This window comes from Diabrotica undecimpunctata, chromosome 7 (assembly GCF_040954645.1).
Source record: "Diabrotica undecimpunctata isolate CICGRU chromosome 7, icDiaUnde3, whole genome shotgun sequence".
In the NCBI taxonomy this organism is placed as follows: Eukaryota; Metazoa; Arthropoda; class Insecta; order Coleoptera; family Chrysomelidae; genus Diabrotica; species Diabrotica undecimpunctata.
In genome coordinates, this window is record NC_092809.1 from 57,239,999 (window position 1) to 57,258,694 (window position 18,696).

The 18,696-nt window shown below is 31.5% G+C and overlaps 1 protein-coding gene across 1 annotated transcript; it reads left to right on the top strand.

Moving 5' to 3' along the window:
* The first annotated feature begins 7,604 nt into the window (after window positions 1-7,604).
* On the top strand, window positions 7,605-8,159 carry LOC140446388 (uncharacterized). Its single transcript, XM_072538935.1, has one exon. The coding sequence runs from the start codon at window positions 7,605-7,607 to the stop codon at window positions 8,157-8,159; it is 555 nt and encodes a 184-aa protein (XP_072395036.1).
* The last annotated feature ends 10,537 nt before the right edge of the window (window positions 8,160-18,696 follow it).

The following is an 18,696-nucleotide window of genomic DNA, read 5'->3' on the forward strand; positions in this document are numbered from 1 at the left end:
AGAAGTTTTTTTGAATAAGATATTTGAAATTAAAAATCACACTAAATTTTCTCTTTTTTTTTCACCCCTGTAACTTATTAAAATAAACAATATAGAAGTTTTTAGGGACTTTCGGCCCTCAGTAATAATGTAGTCTTTCATTCTGCGTTTAAATTTTTCAAAAATACTTATTAGTTTTTTCAGGATTCGAAAAAAATGAATGCATTTAAAAAGCATTGGCCCGAAATTTTGCGCCTACGCTCTTAAGGTTATAAATTATCATGTTATAATCTGCAAGTTCTCTAACATAGAAGAAGGGACCACTATGGTCTTTCAGAGTAGACAGAACAGCTTGAGAATCTTACTGAAAAACTAAAATATTGTTTTGCTCTTTGGCAATTTTCTTATCATTTTTTCTTAGTTTTCGAGCAGCTTTTTTCCCATGGCAATGTTCTTTATAAGATTATTTATCAATATCACCATATTTAGCGCGTTCTTCATTGGTAATGCATACTTTACAACGATTTTTCTTGCGTTATCTAGAAAAGGAGAGACAAAGAGATTCAAGTGTTTGGAAAATGAATGTTTTAAAGAAACTGTAAAACCGAGGGCAAGAATATACTAGAAAACTGGAAAATTAACGAAAATGATCAAATTGGGACCTGGATGAAACGATAAATGTAAATCGAAACCAACATGACCAAGAGAGAGCATATTTTTGTAGATATGTTCTCAGACAAGAGAGAAAGACTGCAAAGGTAATAGAGTATAGAAGAAACTGGACATATGAATATAATTTGCAATTAGCACAACATCGACTCTAAGTTTGTAAAAAAACATTTTTGGATAATTAAAAGAGTGTGATATGTGATATAAAAGGTATGTGGTTAACTACCCTATTTAAAAAAATTAATAGTCAGGACGGTGGAGGCTTTATACATGGAGATATGTGAAGTCGCTATAAGAACAGAGCAAAAGCGGTACACGAAAATATTAAAAATTAAATTTGTGCGTATATAAACTCTATTCCAGCAAAAAAAAATCCCACTACACAAGAAAAGAACAACTAAGATGTATTTTGATGAGTCTTTAACGTTTCACAAATTGTTTTCACTGTATAACGAATGGATGTTAGAGAATCACCCATGCGTTAAGCCAGCCACCAAATTCCATTTAATACTGTGTTTAATATTCGCTTTTTCCACCGAAAAAAAAAATCAGTTACTCAATTGTAATCTACATAACACTAAAGCAGAGAAAGACTGTTGGAGAAGAATGTTACGAATTTCGTGGACCGACCACAGGACAAATAATTAAATGTTAAACGAGCTAAAAGTCAGCAAACGGCTATCCAGCAAAGTTCGCCTCCAAAAATTAAAATACTTCGGACATGTTATGAGAGCAGACAGAGAAAACATGGAAAGACTTAGATTATCCAAGGAAAGGTAGAAAGCCAAAGATCACAATTAAGATCTTATATGCAAAATATCATATGCAAAAAAATTATGCATGAGTTAAAGAAATTATAATGTAAACATAGCAAGGAAATAAAGAAGAAAAAAAAATAAGGGGTAGTTAGCCTAGAAAAGAGTAATAATTATTTAAATAATTATTATATATATTTAAAATTGAATAAAGAACAAATAATTCGACATAGTTAATGTATACATTTCACATTAAACAAAGATTAAAAACTCGACCTAGTTTAAGTGTATTACACGAGTCTCAAATATCAGGTCGCCACGGTTGTTTAAAAGAAAAAAATCACGTTTAAAAACATAGACCTTCGCTGGAAAATAACACGGGGACTCAGTCAGCAAAAAAAATAAAAAACTCGACCTTGGTACTACGATCGGAAATTGAGAATACGGGCTTATAAAAAACGAACGAAGCGAGCCAGACAAGGGCAGTAAGAAGGAGGCACCTGAGAGTGCTCCACGCGAGAAGCACGGGCGACCGAGACAATACGCAGCCAGTGACTATTGTAACTCGACGGGGTAGTGTGCCGTATAAGTACGGTATCTGGAGTTTCGAAAGTTCGTGATAGCGCGCGGTACTTCAACAGACTGATCTTGAATTTCTGTAGGACTGGAGTCGTATTCATTAGCTAGAGCCTAAATACGCGAAGGTAACTAAGATCTATATACTAACCCAAGGAATATATAATAATATGGATTGTCCACCCTTTAACATTCTCGTCTCCCTTCGCGCCTGATCGAATCATTATTGCTCATAATTGATATCTTGTTATCTTAGTTGTAGTATACAGTCTATTTAATACATTGTAAACTCGAAATTTGGTTTTATTGTTCTTCCCGGCCGTTACAGGCAGAGACTAGAAGAGTAACACATTCTTCGCTTATGCAGTTCTCCGGCTTCTAAAGCAAGCAACTCTTTACAGGACCTGAGACCCAGAAGTCCCTTAATCCCCTCTCTCCCAAATCTCCCTACCCTCTTGTAAATCCGCGAGGGCGAAACCAGTCAGCTCAGACTAGTGGGACCAGTAAGCCTTGCCGCTGGCAGGGATAAGTATCCCCTAAGAATTGTAGTCAGTGGTGACAGCGATTTATTAGAGTGGTGACAGCGATTTATTAGAAAATGACCAGAGACAGAGATCTTTGGAGACGGACAATACACAACAACACGATGACCACTACACTCCCTACGGGGGGTTAGGATAGAAGAGAGCGAGAGAGAGAGAGAGAGAGGGAGAGAGAGAGAGAGAGAGAGAGAAAGAGAGATTGCGAACAAATGTTTTCCACGTAAAGCCAAAAATCATGATAAAGAGGTTTCTAAGAAAACAGCAACAGTGGTACCTGCCTGCTTTGATTTGCAAAAAAAATAACTACACCCCAATCACAGGTATCGTTGTTTTATTATAAGAGGAAGTTTAAAGTGTATAATTTTACTATCTTTGATATTGGATCTGCGGAAGGTTATTGTTATGCAAATATTATAAACTGTTTTATATTTTTTGAAAATGCTTATTTTGTAATAAATAAATCTAACAGATATTATTTTATTTACTTTTTGTTAGTATGTATTATGTAAATTCTTAGATACTTGTTTGACTAAAAAATCACGTTGAGGTAAAATCAATTAAAAAACTAATAATAATTTCTTTATTTTAATATATACTCATTAGTTATCATTTATATGCACATAATCAAAGAAACATACTTTGTTGAAATATCATTGTATAAATCACTTACAATGATCTTTACCTAAAATTCTTGAAAAACTTGTAATTGTAACTCGACCTAAATCAGAACCAGTAACTTTAACAACAATGCGATACATGAATGTGAAAAGCTGAGAAAAAAATATAACATATGTATTATAAAAACTACAAAAAATAATAAAACTAAAGAAGTAAAAAAATAAAATCTTGTGAAAATTTTTTTAAGTCGTTCTCCTCTATACTAAGCAAAAGTGAGTTACAAAGTTTTTCATATAAGGTGTCTACATACTCAATACTTTAATAGACTGTAAACATGATACAATAAACACAAGGTATGATATTGTGGATGACATTTGACAGCTGACCCAGGCGTGTGACGTAGTCAAGAGGCCAGAACCCATAGTACAATGAACACAATGAATACAACAAGAGAACCAGTTCCATTAATTGAATCTTATGAAGATAGTATTGTAGAACGTGTTTCTTGTGATATGCAAAAAAGAGCATGTGCAAGAGCAAGAGCATTTGAGTATTTCTATGATACAGAAGATATTAACAGATTCAAATCTAACTCCTAAAAGAGCCTGTGATAATAATTTAAAGTTAGGCGAGAAGGTGAGCTTTGTCTCAATTGCAAATAAATCATACTCTTTGCCTGATAGTAACATTTCGTCATATACAAGTGATCATTCTGAAAATAATGCTATCATCTGAAAGACCATATTCTTTGGTCTAACTAATAGTAATAACTAAGAAATTACAGTAGCTTTATATATAAGTAACTTAAGTATTTTTATATATATTTGGGTATCATACGCAGCAACTTTAACTTATTATTTCGTTATGTTTTATTATGTAATTTGCAATTTATTTAAATTGTGCAATTAATTGTTTATTTTATTGTGATATTGGCAATTTTTGTAATTTCAGTAAATTTTAATTATTGTTATTTTCTGACTTTTTGTAAGCTTTGTCAATAAAATTGTACAATTTTCTGTAACAATAAAACATATTTCTAGTTTATTCTATTCTATAACCATACGATATAAACAGTTATCTTCTAAGTCTTTTAAACATAGTGTTAAAGAACTTTGATTTACCACAGTTTCTATTCTATTGATGAGTTCTTGTCTCATGTATTTTATTGTATTTTTTATGTTTGACGAATGTAATAATGTAGAAATTTACATGAATAAATCTTATACTTTTTAAATTTCCCACTTTTTTCCCATTAACATATTACAACAACACCATTAACTCTTCAAAGGACACCGAATAAAGTCAAGATAAATAATAGTATAACAGAAATCTTTGAGGTCCATTATCATTCAAAATGTTTAGCATAATATTAGAAAGGTTATACAGGAAGCAAACATTAATAGAACAGGTATTATCTACCACAAAAAAAAACATCACTGCTTAGAATTTGCGAACGACTTGGTAATCTTGGCTAGAAGGAAAATAGAGCTAATGGAAACAGTCATGAAACTGAAAGAGAGGGTAGAAACCAAGCTAATGTATATAAATGAAGTTAAAACGAAGTATATGGAATGCACAAATAAGAAATTCGTTCGGGGCAGTACATAACAATGATAACTGCCAAGGTAACACAATATAAATTCAAAGTTAAAAGATTTGAGTACTTAGGAAATGTCTTCACAAGAGAACCTAACTGTGAGGAAGAAATACAGAAAAGAATTATGTCTGGCAACGGCGCTGTAAATGCTCTCAATGGGTTGTTAAAAAGCAAAAATATATCTCGAAGAGCAAAACTAAGGACATACAAGACCGTAATAAGGCCAATAGTGATGTATTCTTCTGAAAAATGGGCCACAACAAAAAAACATAAGGAGATTTTATTAGTTTGGGAGTGCAAAATCTTGTGGCAACATATTAGCGGTAATTAAGGTTCAAAGACTTAGATGTTTGGGTCATGTGCAGAGAATGATTCCATCTAGAATTCCCAGAATGGTACTACCTAGTGCATTGGCAGGCAAAAGGCGAAGAGGAAGACCGAGGTCAAGAAAGAGCAACGAAGTTAAAGAATATATGAGAAGACTTAACGTAACGAACTGGGAAAGAAAATGGAGTGACAAAGAATAGTACATCAGCCATGGGCCTACTAGGCTCGTAGTGCTTACATATTATTATCATTATTAAACAATACCAAGATAATTTTATGTGTGAAAATTACAAAAGATGTCATTTAAAACATTGTGCAATATTGTGTGACATCACTACACTCATATTCGATGACCAGCTAGCTCATCGGATCTAAATAAAGTTGACTTTATCATTATTTATTTTGATTTTGTGTTTAGTTCAGTATATACGTAAAAATTTTGTGTACCTACATTACAAAGTGATTATTAACAAATTAAGAAGCGGGAAAAAATTATTTTAAAATTTTTAGCTCTACTCGACCCATTTTTATGTAGATACGCGTGAAGAAGCGAACCGATTTTGCAACAATATGTATCATACATTGTGTTCATTGTACCATGGACTGTAAATATAGTTGTAATATATAATCCTTACTGTTTAATACCATTTCATGAACTTTGCAGATTTGCTATTTTACCGGACTGGGGACGATATGAACCCCTTCTTATGTCAGTTAAACCAACGGTAGATTGAAAGAAAAACAAAATTTTAGGGAACACAAACAAAAAACCAATGCAAACTTCAAAAGTTTTAATTCATCGAACAACATTCTTGGATTTCCGTAATTATTATAGAAAACATTTTTTAATTTAACAAAAACGCTTAATTAAACAGAATAACAACAACAAAAAACGTATAAAATATGTAGCATTATCAAAAAAAGATGTGAAAGTTTACCACTGAATGACAGCTCCTTTATTATATCTAAAATTCTTTGAGGCATAGTTTTCTTTAGGCAAGTTCTGTTAAAATTGTTATCCCATTTTTCTTGAAATTTTTGCTCCAGTTCGTTGACGGATCTGGCAGGATGTTTCCTCGATCCTTTTTATTCTACGCCACAAAGTTTCTATGGAGGACATGTTGAGATTGTTAGAAACCCATTCCAGAAGAAGTATACATTTGGTCTTCAACTTATTTTAAACTCTTTTTTGAGATATGGCAACCTTCGCAGTCCTATTGGAAGATAAAATCTTCTGCTGATGTTAAACTTTGTTCCATAATCGGTAAAAGAGATTTTTCCAAAACATCAGATGATAATAGCTGCAGGAAATTCGACTAGCTAAACTAATATCTATAAATTCTGCGAGAGTGCATAGTTTATTTATGTAGATAAATATTTATTTATTAATTTATTGCACTTCTTTCCTTAACTACTAAATATTTAAACAAATATTGTTAAAGAACGATATAAGTTTTATTAATCATAAACTCTGAAATATTCAATTTTGTCAACTGACAGATCTAAATCTTCTATGCTTTAGTCCAATCCTCTAACTTACTTCCGTCCCTACAGATACCTACTCCTTGCCTCAAAACTTGTTAAGCACTAAGCGAATGTTCCATCTTCGTCCTTTGGCATGTTCAGACGGGATTTTAGAAGCGCAATCCCGTTAATGTCCCCTTTCGGGAATCACTCTTTACTGATAACGGCTATCAACCTTCTTATGTGTCGTATAGCCGGCCTCTTTTCACACACATACACACATAATAGGCCAGTTTGTAGTTGAATTTCCAATTAATTGTTGACAGTATCGATAGATAAAAATTAATAGACTTAAAACAAATTAATATATTTTTAGTAAATGAACTAAGGTATTTTGTTTATAGTTTGTGATGGAATTCAGTGACACCTAAGAATTAAAAATTTTGGTATGATAAAAAAACTTACAAAGAAGTAAAGACGACTTCTGTATGATGGTATATTTTATTAATGAAATTTTTAAAATTTATCCAAAAGAATATAAGGTGAAGTGGGGTATATGTGATAATGGGGCAATTGTAATAGTGCATTTAAAAATGGCTATTTAAATAATTACGAGTGTGCCACCTATTAGACGGAACCTGAAATATGTTAGTCTAGTGAGCCACCACTAGAAACTACGTAAATCCAAAAACAGATTTTAGTTGAGTAGGGATAGCCGACGAGTGTGTTCGAATTCAACACAGAATTTGTTATACATTTACCCCGTTCGTGAAGTATTATATTATTTTTTCGGTAAGTAAGACTATTATTATAATTTTAATTGACATAGCACTTTATTCTAGTTTGGGAGAACATTATGGTGTAGGTTATTTAAATAAAAACTTAACATTAACCTCAAATTTTTGTTATAACGCATTTGCCCCTTGGAATTTTGTTGTTGGGGTAAATGTATTATTACACATTGGGGCAAATGTGTCATTAGTATATCACATTTACCCCGTTTATATAACTTCTTGAATTTAAAATTTAAACAGTAGTAGGGCAAGTTTTACAAGGTTTATTTATGTTATAGATAACATGGTTCGCTGCTACAAAAGAAAAACTTCAAATGAAGGAAAATATTCGGCAGCTGATCTCAACGCTGCAATGTCTGATGTTTTGGCAGGTCGAACATCAATTTATAAGGCCGCAAAATTATACAAAATACCATATGTGACTCTATATTCCCGTGTAAAAGGTAGACGGGGAGCAGTAAAAGCAACTAAAGGACGTCCAACGTCAATTTCTTCTGCTGACGAAGTTAGATTAGCCAATGGTCTAAAAACGATGGAGAAATGGGGATACGGCCTATCAAGAAAAGAAGTATTAGAAATTGTAGGAAACTTTGTAAAGACTAACCATATTGAAACTAATTTTAAGGATGGAGTTCCAGGCGAAGATTGGTTTTTGGGGTTTACACAGAGGTATAGATTAAGTATTAAAGTTCCACAAAACGTGGAATACTCCCGAAAAAAGGCTCTTGATCCTTTTATAATATACCAATTTTATGATTTATTAAAATCAATAATGGACGAATATGGTCTTCACGACAAACCTGAGAGAATCTGGAATTTGGACGAGAGTAGCTTGTGAATTGACCCCAGGAAGACAAAAGTTGTGGGAGGTATAAATACACCTTCATCGAGAACAATAAGTTCTCCTGGTAAAGAAAATACCACAATTGCTCTTATGTGTAATGCAGCTGGCCAAAAAGCTCCACCATTAATAATTTATAAAGGTTTGCACTTATGGGATCAATGGATAGCTTATGCATCAATGGATAGCAATGGATACCACCAGGTACTGATTTTGAGGGTACTGTTTATGCAGCGACAAAAAAAGGTTGGATGGAAGAAGCCGTTTTTAAAAATTACTTCATAAACACTATAATTCCATCACTTCCATCTGAAAGACCAATATTAATTATTTATGATGGACATTCCACTCATATGAATATCGAGACGTTAGAAGCCGCTATGCGAGAACATATTATAATTCTAAAACTGCCACCCCATTCCAGCCACCTTTTACAGCCATTAGACCTGGCTGTTTTTAAATCCTTTAAAGTTAAATTGCTTAAGTACAGTTGCCTGGCAGCGGCAGCATGTAGGCCAAAAATTACCAAAACAAATATTTTCCCAATTTTTGTGTACAACTTGGAAACAGGTGAACTCCGAAGTAATTATCAACGGCTTTAAAAAAGGCGGAATCATTCCTTTTAATCGTCACGTCATCCCTGAAACATCATTTTCACCCTGCTTGCTTAATAAGTGGAAGATGATAAAACATTCCAGATTATCTATACACGAAAATGGTAATAAAGTATTGGTACCAACTAAAGTAACTCAAGAAGTATTTTATCAAAACAAAGAACCTACGCCTGATGCTCTAATCGAAACTACCACTTCCGATAAAGTAAAAAATATCTCTGGCAAAGTCGACGAACTTGAATCAATTCCATGTACAAGTTTAACTAAAAATAAGAATGTAACATTTAAAGATTTATTGTTATCAACAGTAAAACAACTTCCAAACGCACCAACCAAAAATAAGAAACGGTTATGCCCTGGATCTGAAGTATTGACATCACAACAAGCTATTGATATTTTAAAACAGAAATCTCAACAAAAAGGAAACGGTACTAAAATTCATAAGATAACTAAGGCAAAGAACAAAAAAAGAAATAAACGAGAGTCATTATCATTTAGCAGCAGCGAAGACAATGAGTCAATGTCCCCAATATTCATGGATTCTGATAACACCGACGAATTTCTGGATACACTTTTGGAATCAGAGCCAGAGGTAGAAATAGCTGCAAATGATGACGAGGAAGACAAAGAGAATTTGAATTCAACAAAAAGTGTGAATGTAAATGTCGGATGTTGGGTATTGGTAAAATATTGCCCAAAAAAGATAAACAAGCATTATGTGGGAATTGTATCAGAAAATATGAATGATGAGTGGATAGTTAAATTTACACGACCTCAAGGAAACAAATTTGTATGGCCAATAAATCCTGACATTGATACTGTACTACAGCAGGATATTATAAAAGTACTACCTGATCCTATCGTCGACAGACGTGGAATGTACTAATTTCCAGTTACCTTTAAAGGCTTTAACATTCAACATTAACTGAAAGAAAACTTGGAGTGTTTGTTTAATTTTATTATATTTTAATTTCCTTTGTTCTGACATTGTTTTCGAAAATTTTAAATTCTTTTGTATTTTTTCAACAAAATAAATTCTAAAAAAACGCAAGTAGAGAGCTTGAATTACATTTTTATACAATAACCCCAGACTATCAAATATAATATTTACTATAAAAATGTAAACTTTCTTCACATTTGCCCCGGTCCCTGGGGTAAATGTGATATATTGATATGATTTTAAAAAACATCATGCAACATTAACAACACTAAAGATTATTTAATTTTTTTTCTACACAATGAATAAAAAACCGTTCAAAATGTATACGATTTTTTTGATAAATTTTTGAAACGTTTCTTTACAGTGTTATAATAAATGAAAGTTGAACTAATCAAAAAGTAGATCACATTTACCCCACTTCACCTTAGAATAGAATAGAATAGAATATTCTTTATTAATCCAATGAGATCACAATGTGATATAGGACAAGTAATATAGTTACATAAAGCATAATCAACAAGTTATATAGGACAATTGCATAAAACATAATCAACAAAAATATAGATTAATATACAAAAAATCTATGCAATATAGAGCGTCTCTGAACCTCGTCGGTCCTCATTCCCTCGAGCTTGATTTTAATTTATTTTTGAATATTATTTTCATTTCTCATATAAATGGCAAACAATTGTAAAATTTAGATCCTGAAAAATCAGGGACTAGTTTCAAAAAGAGTTGTGGAGTGTTTACACGCGCTTATCAACCTCCCGTGTCTTCTCGAGTAATTATGAAAGTCAGAGTTAAAAGAAAAATTTTGAAATTTAGTTTTGACGTGAATAATACACTTATAAATATATAAAGCATGGAAAGTCAACAGTCTATGTTCAATAAAATATTTACGACATGATTGTTTATTATCAATATTGAATATCAATCTAAGAATTCTCTTTTGAGCTATAAAACCTCTAGAACAGTTCCTAAAGTTTCCCCACAAGACAGCATTATAGGCCATATATGAATAAACCAATGCATAGTACACACTTATCAATTTATTGGTATTAAATAGAGTTTTCAACTGAAGGATCGCGATTATTCATTGTTCTGCAGACTTTAGTAACATTTTCATCCCATGTCATATTACTTTCTAGAATGCTACCAAGAAATAATGTATCACTAAAATTTATTTCCCTAGAACTAACTGTGATCTTATAATCATGGAATGGCTTACAGCGCTAGTAGAACTGCATACAAATAGTTTTCTTTGCATTTACCATTAAAGAGTTCCTTTTACACCAGGTTATAAATTTCTGTGCTATCAAGTTCATTTTTGATATGAGTTCGACTTCAGTTGACTCGTCAACTACAACTGTTGAATCATCTGCATAGAGAACTGTATGATCTGCAGTTAAAAAATTTATCATATCATTGACATATAAAAGAAATATTAAGGGTCCCAATACGGAGCCTTGTGGTACACCTTGATCAAGAAAAACAACAGATGACTTCTTATTATCGACTTTTATTAGGAATTTACGATGTTGTAAGTATGACCGTAACCAGTTCAAGAAGTGACCCCGAAAACCAAGGGCTTCTAATTTGTGCATTATAATTTCAATGTCAATAGAGTCAGAAGCCTCAGTTAAGTCAAAAAAGAGTGCACCTACATATCATTTTCGATCCAAAGCAGCGTGGATATAATTAAATAATGAAATAAAAGCACTCTCTGTAGATTTATTAGGAAGAAACCCATGCTGGCATTTATTTAAGATATATTATTTATTCAGAAAATTTAACATTTTATTGTAAATATACTTTTCGATAATCTTCGATAATCATCAACCAAACATCGATCTCCCTTTTTGAAAATTGGAGTAACTACTCCCGTTTTAAGGTCACTTGGAAACTTGCCATCCTTGAAAGATAGGTTGATGATGTGAGACAGAACAGGAAATATATATAAAGAAATGTATTTAATTATTTTAGTGGGGATTTGGTCAATATCTACTGAGCTGGTATAGTTTAAGGAAGATCTAACATTCTCAATATTAAATGGTGAGATCTCAGCAAAAAAGAAAGTGTTGTTAATTGTCATAGTTGTGAAATCGTTAAAGGTATAGTTATTGAAATGTTTTAATAATGTGTGATTGACTGATGTACAAAAATACTCATAAAATTGTTTGCTATCTGTTCTGGATGTATCAATTTTATTATTATCAATAATACTCCACTCAAGGTTGTTTTTATTTTTACAGTTTGACGATTCACAGTTTTTCATATCTTCTTCCTTCTTTTATTATTATTTTGATTATGTAAATAACTTTGATATGAGCCTTTTTTTGTATCCTTTACCTTACGGATAAAGTTGGCCTTTTGTATTTTATAGTTAAACATTAAACCTGGATTACCACTAACATTTGCTAGCCAAAATAAATATTTTAGCTTTTTACTAAGCTGAGCAATTTCAGTATTGATTCATTTTCTGTTGGTATTACTAGTTATGGACATGTTGTATCAATATAATAGGAGACAGAGTTCAAAAAAGCTCTATATGCATCATCTACATCATTTGAATATGTATAAACATTTCGGAAATTCTCAGAAGCAAGACTCAACAAAAGATTAGACAAACAATTCTTTGATAAGTTTCTATAAGCAGCTATCTGGGATGTAGCAGTATTGTTACTCTCAGATATATTTAAACTAAAATGAAGTCCTAGATTATCACCTAAATTGTAGTTCAACACAGCTTCATTGTATAATTGAGGAATATTGGTAAGAAAATAATCTAGTTTCGATCGTGAAATTACACCGGTTTTGTTTGTAAATATTCTAGTTGGTTCAGTATTTTTACAGTTAAGTCAAAAACTAACCATGAAATCCATCAATACAGATTTTTCCCTTGACTCTTTGAGATAATCGATGTTAAGATCACTACAAAAAATAATACAATCATATTTAACGTAACAAATATTAAATTCATGATATAATGTATGTATAAAAATATCAATATCCCCATTAGGGGAGCGATACACATTGAGTAAACAAAATTTTTTTTAAGTCATATCTAAAACTAATACAACACTCAAAGTTAAAATATTGACAGATGTTCGTGAGACAACTTGGAATATTAAATTTAAAATTAACCTTTACAAACAAAAGTACACCACCATGTATATGATCACTTGGATTATAGTACGAACCTATAAGATAATTAGGAAAATAAAAAGAATTTATATTGTTGTCATTACACCATGATTCGGATATACATAGTAAATCCGCACTTTCAGTTTTAAGTAATAATTCGGTAAGATTTATTTTGTTTACAATAGATTGAGAATTAAAACATACGATTTTTAGTTGATTGGTGTTGCCTTTAAGCTGATTTGTAGTATCTATTTTCCTAATTCCGGTCTCGTAACAATTATTTCTAGTTTTGTTGGGGACTGCTGCTGGTAAAATTCTTGTACTTGAAGTCAAAACGACGAACCATTGAACCTTCAGGCCAGATGCTAGGGTTGAAGACTTCATTTTTCTAATCTAATGGATATGAAACTTTAAAGCTTGCTTGGTGCTCGCTAACCTTTATCTTCTTGCAGTAGAAATTGACATTTGGAGCATTTACCTTTAATTAATTGGTCAAGTCTTCGGTTGTCTTTTCAGGATGCAGTTGATAAACACTAAAAAAATCCAAGTTTTATAACTGTCTTCACTTCTGTAGATAAATTAGAGTTAGAAGCTGCTCCAATAATGGGTTTTTTATATGTCTTCGCTGCTTCAATTGGATATCGCACTTGTTCAATAGTGATTATGTTTACCTTTGTATTGAGGTTAGAGTTATCACGACGTCGTTCATATCTGCCACTGCCACTCTTATCATATACATTATGTATGTTGTGTTGTCGATTCTGAAGGCATTACGTCTGTTGATAGTTGGCAGCAACCTGTTCCTTTTCTGAGATACCAATAGAGGAAATTGACGTCTGATCGCTTGATGTTTTTGTTAATTTTTTTAGTCACGACATAATTGCATTAATTCGATCAATGTTTCTTGTTCATAAGCCCTTTTCTCGAGATGGTGAATCAACTTACCCTGTGATTCTTTATCCTGTAATAGCCTATTTTCTATGTATAAGCTGTGTGTTTCATTGCTTTTTGAAATAGCCTCGTCGATAGTTTTTTCTTCACTTTGTAACTCAGACTTTTTACACTTATTACGCACTTTTTCATTTAAAAAACTTTGGAATATCACATTATTAGTGGTATTAGGTAGACAATTGCTAACAATTATTTCAATTAATTGCTCTTTTTTAAGTTTTGCGAGCTCTACAGAAATCACAGAAACTTCAGTCGGCGCCATTTTTATACATCCAAAATAAATAAATATCTTTAAAACGTTTTCGGTCTAGTCGGACCGTCATCAGTAAAACAGCTTGAGAGTAGTTGAAACTAGCTACCAATATACGTGTAAAAGCCTTTTTTTTTTTTATTTAAATTAATGTGTCTCGGCTGCAATGGCCATTGACACAAACAATATTATGTACAATAATTATTACAATAAATACATGTTAATAATTGCTACAGTAGGTTAATCTATAAGTTTAGAGCCTATGACTAAATAATACAACAGTTTTATCACTAAGATATAAGTTAAAGGTAAAATACATAGAAAACAAGGGGTCATAATCTGTTGAACAACTGAATGTCTTTCAAGAAACCGATTAGGTTAAAGACTAGATCAGGCGAGTTTAAAACGTCTTTGATATTTGACTTAAGTTTATGTTGCACTCTGTGTTTTGCGTACCGGGGACACTCGATCAGGATATGTTTTACGGTTAATACAATTGAGCAGATTTGGCAATTGGGCTAAAAGCCTTAAAATTACATGAAAATCATATCTATCTACGGTATTACAAGATTTAATGAAATCAAAGAGTACCATGTTAATGTTTATAAACTTAGTGCAAGAATATAATATTTAAGGCAGAATCGACCATTTAAATTTTTGTATTCATAAAGATTTTTTAAGAGGTTTATTTAGATTAAACAAACTGACAGTCATATGTTCTGAGAATATATTGTAAATATGTAGTTGTTAATAAAAGATTCTAAAAGTAAGTATTCTACCTCTTTTTCTTCATTTACTTGTAGTTTAAGCATTCAATATTTTCATAATCTTGGACGATTAAAAAATTGCTCAATTAACGTTTTCCAAGAGATATTGGTGCTATTGATTAAATGATAGCCGTATAGATTCTTTTAATAATCTCACTACATGAAAAGTTAAATTGCAGAATGGTAAAGGAAGTTTTTAAAACCACTGGGCACGTTATGTTAAATTTAATTAATACATCTCTTACTAGAGGTAGAATTCCTGATGTATTAAAAATAAGCACCATCACCCCTATTCAAAAAATACCCAACACTATCAAAGCTGAAGAATTCCGACCAATCAATACTTTACCTCCTATAGAGAAAATATTAGAAATTGCTGTTTATGAACAACTATTAGAACATGTAACAAAAAATAAAATTTTAATTAATAATCAATCAGGTTTTCGAAAACAATTCTCTTGTGAATCAGCGTTACAAGTTACATTATGTCACATAAAGAGTAATTTAGATAAAAATAAGTACGTAGTCGGTGTATTTCTTGATTTAAAAAGAGCTTTTGAAACCATTGACAGGACAATAATGATTTCTAAACTTAAACAGTATGGTTTAGGAGGTACAGTAATTGCGTGGTTAGAAAATTATTTACAAGATCGCAAACAAAAAGTTCGATTTAAAGACCAATTGTCATCTGAAATTGATAGTAATACAGGGATTCCTCAAGGCAGTAGGCCCCCTTTTATTTATTCTGTACATTAAGGATATCGATATTATTGTAATTTGTGAATTTATTAATCTTTTTGCCGATGATACTCTAATATGTTGTATGATGAAAATTTGAATGTAGCTATTCGAAAAATGAACACTATTTTAGATATGGTTAATAAATATTTAAAAATGAATAAACTGAAATTGAATGTGAAAAAAAACAAAGGCAATGGTTTTCACTCCCAAATATAAATATAGCTTGCTTGATTCTGAAATTATAAATTGAAATATTAATAATGAAAAAATTGAAATTGCCACAACAGTTAAATATTTGGGATTCCAGCTAGACAATATTCTAAATTTGAGAGTCACTTCGAGTATGTTCATAAAAAAATATCAAAAAAACTTTACTTTCTGAGTAGAATATCTTAAAATTTATCAATGGAGTCAAAAATAACAGTATATAATACAATTATTCAACCTCATTTTGACTATTGCTCATCAATCTTATATTTATTTAACCTTAACAAACTTAACATGTTACAAAAATTACAGAACCGTGGAATGAGAATAATTCTTAAAACAAATCTTCGTACCCCAATTGGGACGATGTTAAATACTCTAAATTGGTTCTCTGTTGAAAATAGACTGTTTTATTTCACCATGATTTTGGTCTTCGAAATAGTAAATGGCTTATCACCTGAATATTTTCAGGAATTCATTTCTTTCAACAAAAGTATTCATTCTTATAATACCCGAGGTTTAGATGACATATAATAAAAGTACGATGAATTCGCTCTTTTTTAAAAGCTTCCTTAAATTTAATCAGCTACCAACATCTGTAAAAAAATGTACTAGTCTCAATAATTTCAAAATGTTACTTAAACAATATATCAAAAATTTATAGTGTACTTTCTTTATATTGTATGTATATTAGGTTTTTTCTATTTAAATAAAGATCTATCTATCTAATAATTATAAAATATATTAAATTGTAAAAATAAGAAAGACAAAGTATACAAAATATCCAGAGTGTAGCATGAAATTCTCAAAACAATATATGGAATACTGATTTTAGGTTCTGACATTTTCGTGATACTTCTTGGATATGATTTTATAGGTACCTACTAGGCAGGTATAAATAATTATGTATTCTTTAAAAGAAATTTTACTGGATATAATAGAAATGGGTTGGTACTCGGAGATTCTGATATAAAGTGAAACTTAAGGAGTTCACTAAACAATCCATGAAAAAAATTTTTATAGTGAATTCCATATTAAAACCAGATATGTAACAGAACTTTTCATCTATGGAAGAGAAGGTTTGGGTATAATTTTATTTATTGGAAGTGACTTTAAAGTTAAAAAGATTTAACCGTTCTAATGTACAATTTTTTGTAAACAAAAAATTTGTAAAAACAACCATAATACTAACGAAATCTTGATAGTAGAGGGCCAGCAGATCGAAAGAGTAAAAAAGTACACTTACCTAGGAACACTTATAATAGAAAATAATGACTACACTGCAGAAATCAAAGTCAGAATCGAAAAAGCACGTTCTAATTTTATGAAAATGAAAAAGGTCCTATGTAGCAAAGATTTAACATTAGCTCTTAAAGTACGCCTATAATTGGTTTCAAATGAGTGTAGAGTAATAAATCATGAAGTGTCATAAAATTTGCCTGAATTTCGGTGTCGTCATAGGCGTAGGCAAATGGACGGATGTCAACTTCGTCGTCAAAAATTGATGTACCTCAAAATATCATATTTTGGATATTTTGTGATAACCAATTTTATTTAATTTTTCGATTAACTTATTCTTCAAACTCGTATTCCATTATATGGTCATTAAAGCTAATTACATTTTTATTTATAAAAACAAATTCACTTTCTTACTGAACGAATAAAAGCATTAGAAGAAACTGATAAGGGTATGACGCACCTCCTAATATTACTAAGAACTAAAATAAATCAACATGAAGACTAATAACGCGTAATGAGGTTTTACTTACACTTTCATTATAATCCCTCTTTTATTTTATTATTATCATTCGACATTCGACATTCGAGTTAGTAATTGTTACTTGTTATCTTGATGAGACGTGGATAAACGAAGGTTATATAGTCCAAAAAATGTGGCAAGATAAAAATGTAACAAGTGCTCGCCAAGCTTTCATAGAAGGCCTTTCGACGGGTATTAAAGTGCCTTCGGGAAAAGGGAAGAGGCTTATAATTGCTCACATTGGAAGCGAAGAAGGATTTTTAAAAGAAGGTTTGTTAAGCTTTGAGTCGTGTCGGACGGGAGATTATCATGAGGACATGAATCCGGATGTCTTCGAAGACTACTTCGGGGAAATGTTAAAATTTCTTCCAGCTGATTCGGTCGTGGTTATGGATAATGCAAGCTACCATTCAAGGCGCATAGAGAAGGTACCAACTTCAGCTTGGAGAAAGCAAGAAATTATTAACTGGCTGTCAAATAAAGGTATTCAGTTTGAGACGAATTCAATAAAGAAGGAACTACTAGCCGTAGTAAAACAACATAAATCTCGCTTCATAAAATATGCCGTAGAAGATGTAGCAGAAAAGTATAAAGTAACTGTGCTACGCCTACCGCCATATCATTGCGAATTAAATCCCATAGAACTTATATGGGCACAAGTTAAAGGATATGTTGCAAGGCACAATACCACATTTAAAATGAAAGATGTCAAGGTATTGTTTGATCAAGCCATTATGGAAATCACATCAGAAAACTGGCAAAAAGCAATCCAGCATGTTTTAAAAGAGGAAGATAAAATGTGGGAACTGGACAACTTGGTCGATCAGGTGGTTGACCCTATAATTATAACACCAGGGGATGATGACAGTTCTTCGGATGAAGACTATAGTGATGTAGAATTGTAATAACGTATCCAGTAAAGTTTTTGTAGTTTTTGTGAATAAATTGATTTAAACTCCCCACAAGTGTTTCAATATGTAAAGTTCATTCGTGTGTGTTTGTGAGTATTTCCCGATTTCGGTTCGTATATATTTTATTGTTACATTTTATATTTTTTTAATAACACTGTTCTGCTGTATTACATTTTTATTTCCTTTAATATGATTTTTAAGAATGCATATTCTTTTGTCAATTAACCCACTAGCGCGCCTCTGGCTCAGT

Excerpts from the sequence above, each read along its gene's own strand:
- LOC140446388 (XM_072538935.1), top strand. The coding sequence starts at position 7,605 with ATGGTTCGCTGCTACAAAAGAAAAACTTCAAATGAAGGAAAATATTCG.